The sequence below is a fragment of the Galeopterus variegatus genome, unplaced genomic scaffold (assembly GCF_000696425.1).
Source record: "Galeopterus variegatus unplaced genomic scaffold, G_variegatus-3.0.2 Scaffold7884, whole genome shotgun sequence".
Lineage (NCBI taxonomy): Eukaryota > Metazoa > Chordata > Mammalia > Dermoptera > Cynocephalidae > Galeopterus > Galeopterus variegatus.
The window spans coordinates 69,015-75,690 of NW_007733995.1; the positions used below are offsets into that span (position 1 = coordinate 69,015).

At 38.7% G+C, this 6,676-nt stretch overlaps 1 protein-coding gene across 2 annotated transcripts in view; it reads left to right on the forward strand.

The window, feature by feature from the left end:
* LOC103607943 (LIM and senescent cell antigen-like-containing domain protein 1) overlaps positions 1-6,676 on the forward strand; it is a 38,266-nt gene that overhangs the window by 12,833 nt on the left and 18,757 nt on the right. For both annotated transcript variants that reach the window (XM_008592398.1, XM_008592397.1), the window contains exons 3-5: positions 3,029-3,095; positions 4,443-4,563; positions 5,042-5,191. In XM_008592398.1, the coding sequence (XP_008590620.1) occupies positions 3,029-3,095; positions 4,443-4,563; positions 5,042-5,191 (338 nt within the window). The remainder of the gene's footprint in view (positions 1-3,028; positions 3,096-4,442; positions 4,564-5,041; positions 5,192-6,676) is intronic.

Here is a 6,676-nt window from a genome sequence, read left to right on the forward strand (position 1 = left end):
CCTCGCTCAGCCAGTGAGCGGCCGGTCTGCATGTGGGATCCGAACCCTCGGCGGGAGCACCTCCGTGCTTCCCAAGCGGCGCACTGTAGCAGTGCGCCACCGGGCCGGCCCAGAAGATATTAATTTTTTAAAAATAATCCGGGTGTGGTTTTATAGACTGTTGGCACATGTATCCACCACAGCTCCTGGAGAGTGCCTTGTTCCTAGAGGCTGCTCTGAATGTTTGCTGACTGACTGACAGAAGCTGTCGAGAAGCCTCCAGAAGCATGTATCCACAGTCAGGACTTCTCAGGACCTTGATATTTCTCTCAGATTTGCAGAGTAGGGGCTAGAGGCGGATTCACTATTCTGATACAGTGTAAGACTACAACACACTGCTGCACGTCCAATACAATTGCCACTTTTCCTGTGTCCAAAGGAGCCATCCTGAAGTACAGGTTGCAGAGCACATTGGCAGAGAAGCCAGGGTTAGCTCCACAGTGCTGTGTTCCTTCAACCGTGATTTTTTAGTTCTGATAGAAACCCACAAAATCAATAGCTTGGAAAGCCACAGGTAATGTAAGAATTCTAGGTCACATTCCCTGTTGCTCTGCCTAAGAGAGGTGGGGGATACAAGAGGTGGGAGCACAGGCCTTGGGTCTGACAGCCTTGGGTTTGAACCGCAGCTCCGTTGGCCTCAGTGCAAGTCAGACAATCTTTCTGAGTCTCAGTCTTGTCTGACAAGGGCTTAGTCATACCTCTCTTGAGCTAAGGCATCCTGCAAAGCATCTAAATGTTAGCCCCACTCCCTCTTTCACTTCCCAGTAAGTAATGTTTGCACACACCAAGCTAGGGAGAGTCCTCTGAGAGCAAAGCAAAGAGAGCTTGGTAAGAAATTGTGCACATAGAGAGTGTGTGCTCTGAGCTGGAACCAGCAGTGAAAGCAGTAAAGGCTTCTGGCTCTCACGAGGCAGCGAGAGGGTAAGCAACTTGCCCAGGGCTGCATGCATGTCAGTGATTCGGCGAGGACTGCAACTCAGGCAGTGGAAATCCAGGGTCAGTGTTCTTAACTCCTACGACATACTGCCTGTTTTGAATCATATCTTAAAAGATTTATTCAAGTTTCAGTCAATCTTATTTTTATTTCATTGTATACAGTTTTTGTATTAATTATCTACCTTCTACGAACAAATATAGTATACAAAAGTACTTCAGAAAGTTCATGGAAAGATTCATATTATCTTTTCATTCTGTTTTTCCATGAACTTTTTAAAGTACCCTTTTACGTGTTAACTGCTGGACTAGTTTTGTTTTTTTAACCAATATATATCTTTCTCTTTCATTAAATACAGAATAGAAGTTGTTCATTTCTAACTAAATTAATGGAAATATTTCTGACTTTTTATACTTGATTTCTTTTAATTACTGCTAAAAGCTAAACATCAGATTTCATACATACACAATATACATTTATTAGGAATATATCTCACTTCATAAATACTACTTTTGGCTACATGTCATGTATTATGACAGTATTGAGTAATAGCATATTGATTTATTATCTTCTGTTAATAAGCTTTAAAAATGGATACATTAAATATGTTAGAGCATAATCATTTGAATTAAAAAATGAGGTGTAAGCTTTTTTCTGGTAAAATATAAATCTGCTTTGACTGTTTTGACTATGCAAAGTGACTTTGCCACTTAAGCTATGATGGATATATTCACTAAACTGGGCTAAATCTGCAGCCATAATTGAGGAAATTGGGTTGACAACTGACACAACATTAAAAATGGATTTTGATAATCAAACTGTGTGTGCTTTATGGCATATAACTTGTAAGGAGCTCAAAGATTCAAGGGGAAACATTACTACAAAAATTTCCATGACTTATTTATGTGAAAAATTAGCACATACATCTTTCAAAAAAAAAAAACCAGCCCTCAAAATAGAAAAATAGACCTAGAATTAATGTTGAATGCTGACTCTTCTCATGGTAAGTCATGTTTATCCATGGATACATGAAATAATTGTGGGGGAAAAGGGCAGCTCTACTCATTAAGATATGACAAGTAAACAAACAGAAAAAGAAAAAGATTTGACGTCGTGACATATTTATGTTTTGATCATTTGTGTACTAATATTTATTATAATACCACAGAAAAAGAATATTAACCTTTAGAGCCATATGGATTCAGAAAGTAAAACAACTTTTACAGTTTCATGTTATATATACATTTTAATTGCAGAGAAGTATGGTGGGGTGATCAGTTAAAGACTTAAGTAGTGTATAAAAAATAACGCTAGGATAAAATTGGAGGAAATGAAATGAAAACAGATCAAGAGGAAAAATTAAGGCTGTAAAATTTCCAAGCGTTAAAAAAATGTTTGTTTATATTTTTAACAATGGATCTTGGTTATTTTTACATGTAAATATTGAAATTTGGTAATTATTTAAGCTTAAAGTGAAAAATTTTAGATATAGAACTAAAAAAATGTTGGGGGGGTAGTTTGTATGTATGTGCATATTTTCTGGGGAGAGGGGTCCGTAGCTTTTTACCAGATTCTTAAAGGTTGAGTACGTGACCAAAAACCGTTTAAGAGGTGAGACCACCAGACTCTAGAGGCTGAATATTTGTTCCACTCTCAGCTTGTTCAGTACGTTTCTACTTTACCAACACATTGGTGTATGAAAGGTACAAGAGTATACCTGCTTTTAAAAATCCCAGTAGAGGGCCGGCCCGTGGCTCACTCGGGAGAGTGCGGTGCTGATAACACCAAGGCCACGGGTTCGGATCCCATATAGGGATGGCCGGTTAGCTCACTGGCTGAGCGTGGTGCTGACAACACCAAGCCAAGGGTTGAGATCCCCTTACCGGTCATCTTTAAAAAAAAAAAACAAATAAATAAAAATCCCAGTAGAGTTATAAGTTCTTAGCACAGAACTCTTAGTTCAAAAACACTTTCCTGTATGTCTGCATGGAATAATTATATTCCTCCAGTGATATTTTTTTCATATTTATGAGTTGATGATGCTTTGTCTTTCAGTTTGAAGGAAGGAAGTACTGTGAACATGATTTTCAGATGCTCTTTGCTCCTTGTTGTCATCAGTGTGGTAAGTTTTACTGTTGAATGTAAAGTAAAAAGTAAGTTTCAAAATTACTTAGTCATTTACCACTATTAAAGTGTCAGTAGTAAAATGGTTTTTGATGCTCATTATAAATAACTGTTGGGTACTTTATCAGTCTCCTTCCCTATTCCTAATATATAACAAACTGGAAGATTACCAAAACCTGGAGAGAACTGACTTTTAAGGACATCTAGGGTAAAGGTATTTAGGGACTAACTAGGACTTGTATTAGTTGGTCTTTTGGAGTGCACTATTCCCTTGTTAATGCAGCCTTTTTTTGGGTTTGCCAGGGAAGACATGAGATGCTTAAGTACCATTGTATGGTACATAAATGCCAGACTTGCTTGCAGCTTTAGCTACTTCACTAGCTCTACTAGAAAGTTTCCAGAGATTGCAGAAACAGTAGAATTTTGTAAAGATTTAGTGAAAGAAGAAATTAAGTATGGTTTATAAGAAAATGTGCTGTGGGGGCCGGCCCGGTGGCGCACTCTGTAGAGTGCGGCACTTGGGAGTGTGGTGGCGCTCCCGCCAAGGGTTCGGATCCCATATAGAGACTGGTCTGCTCACTGGTTGAGCGCGGTGCGGGCGCGACACCGAGGGTTGCGATCCCGTTGCCGGTCGCAGTACGGGCGCGACACTGAGGGTTGCAATCCCGTTACCAGTCACGAAAAAAGACAAAAAGGAAAAAAAAAATAGAAAATGTGCTGTGGAATTTAGGTGTCTGTGTCAACAGTGACCAAAAATAACCAAAGGGCATTCAGGATAGCCCCAGACAGATGATCCTTGACTTATGGTGGGGTTACATCCTGATATACTTATCGTGCATTGGAAACATAGTAAGTCATAAATGTATTTATTGCACCTAACCTACTGAATATCATAGTTTAGCCACTACCTTAAATGTGCCTGGAACACTTACATTAGCCTGCAGTTGGGCAAAATTATCTAACACAAAAGCTATTTAATAATAAAGTGTTGAATATCTCATGTATATCATTGACGTTCTACTGAATTCATATCACTTTGTACCATTGTAAAATCAGAAAATAGTAAGTGGAAGCACTGTAAGTCGAGGACTGTCTGTACATTGTTTGAAAAAGGAAAGCCAGATTCGATGATGTGATAAAACAGCCCAAAAATATGGCTACAGAATCAAAATCAAGTATTTAGAAGAAATAAAAGTCAGTTTTTTCTAATGGGTTTTCTCTTGTAGTCAAATACAAATAAAGTCCTTTATTGGAGACTTTAGTGGAGACAGATTTTTTTTTCCTTATTTGTTTTTAGCAAGTAAGGTATCACAATGGGCATCCTTTGTGTGCAACTTTCCCACAGGTGAATTCATCATTGGCCGAGTTATCAAAGCCATGAATAACAGCTGGCATCCTGAGTGCTTCCGCTGTGACCTCTGCCAGGAAGTTCTGGCAGACATTGGGTTTGTCAAGAATGCCGGGAGGTAGGAGATTCCACCCTTCTCACATGTGGGTGGATCAAGTGACTGTGACAAGGTCATGTGTATTTTCTCTGTGGGTGGTAGGGTGGTGCCCTAGGACACTGAATTTAGAGAATGGGAGCTCAGACACTGCAGCCCGTTGGCTTGTTTGATACCCATTAGGAAAGGAACCTAGAGTCTGTGCACAGGGCACGACTGCTCCCTGCACTCCTGGGATGCCAATGGCAGATACATGCACAGATGAAGTTTCTTGGAAGTTGTCAGTTACTGGGGTTGGTATACATTTTTCATGTAGCTTGATTCTGCTTTATGAAGCACAGGAGTGATTTTTCAAGCAATGGTTTTTTAATTTCAGACATATGGGAAACATATTTCTTTTTAATTATTAGAAAGACCTAAATCGGATCCCTGTACACCAAAAAAAAAAAAACAAAACAAAAAAAACCTGAAGATTTGAATTTTAAGTTTTGGTTCTTTCTAGACACCTCTGCCGCCCCTGTCACAACCGTGAGAAAGCCAGAGGCCTGGGGAAGTACATCTGTCAGAAGTGCCATGCCATCATCGATGAACAGCCTCTGATATTCAAGAACGACCCTTACCATCCGGACCATTTCAACTGTGCCAATTGCGGGTATGATGAGCTTTTCTTTTTTGTTGCTCAAACAGTGGAAATAGAATAAAAGACTGTGTTCATCTGATATTCTGTTACTCCAGCAAACCAAATTGTTATTTTTCAATTTTTAAATCTGGAAAATTTCAGACCTATAGAAAGGTCAAGAAAATGATATAATAAACACCTGTATTTAGTTTCACCACTTAACATTTTTCCACACTTGTGTGTGTGTGTGCAGCACACTCTCTTTCTCTCCCCCCACGTGTGTGTGTACACACACATACACATACCTTTAATTTATTTTCACTGAGCAGTTTCAAAGCAAGTTGTAGACATTATGACTCTTAGTAGGAGTCTCCTGAGAATAAGAGTATTGTCCTATAGAACCACAATGTTCTAATCATACATAAGAAAATTACCCATAGTTTTTTTTATTTTAACATTTACTTATACAGATTTGTGGGGTACCGTGTGTTATTTCAATACATGCATCTACTGCACAATGGTTCACTTAGGTAGATAGCATAGTTTTATACCCGTTAATCTACGACTTTTCCTTCCCCCTGCCCTCCTTTCCCCCTTTCTGGCCTTTTGTAACCATTATTCTACTCTCCACTAGGAGAACCACTTTTTTTTTTTTAAGTTCCACATATGAGTGAAATCATGCCGTATTTGTCTTTCTGTGCCTGATTTCACTTAACATGATGTGGTATTTGTTTTTTGTGTCTGATTTTCTTCATTTAACATGATGGTTTCCAGTTCAACCCATGTTGCTGCAAGTGATAGGATATCTTTTTATATATATATATATAGCTGAATAGTATTCCATTGTGTATATATACCACAGTTTTTTTAATCCATTCATTAGATGATGGGCATTTAGATTGATTCCATCTCTTGGCTATTGTGAATAGTGTTGCAATAAACATGGGAGTGCAGGTGTCTTTTGGTTATATTGATTTGATTTCCTTTGGGTATATACTCAGTAATGACATAGCTGGGTCGTAAGGTAGATCTACTTTTAATTCTCCGAGGAACCTCCATACTGTTTTCCACAAAGGCTGTACCAACTTACTCTCCCACCAGAAATGTAGGAGAGTTCCTTTTTCTCCACATCCTCGCCAGCATTTGTTATTTTCTGTCTTGTTGATAATAGCCATTCTAACTGGAGTGAGATGATATCTCACTGTGGTTTTAATTTTCATTTCCTTGATGATTAGTGATTTCGAGCATTTTTTCATGTGCTCGTTGGCCATTTGTATGTCTCCTTTTGAGAATTGTCTGTTCAGGTCCTTTGCCCATTTTTTAATTGGGTTATTTGTTTTTTTGCTGTTGAATTGTTTGAGTTCCTTACATATTCTGGATATTAGCCCATTGTCTGATGTGTGGTTGTCAAACACTTTCTCCCATTCTGTAGGTTGTCTCTTCACTTTGTTGACAGTGTCCCTTGCTGTGCAGAAGCTTTTTAGTTTGATGTAGTCCCATTTGTGTATTTTTGCTTTA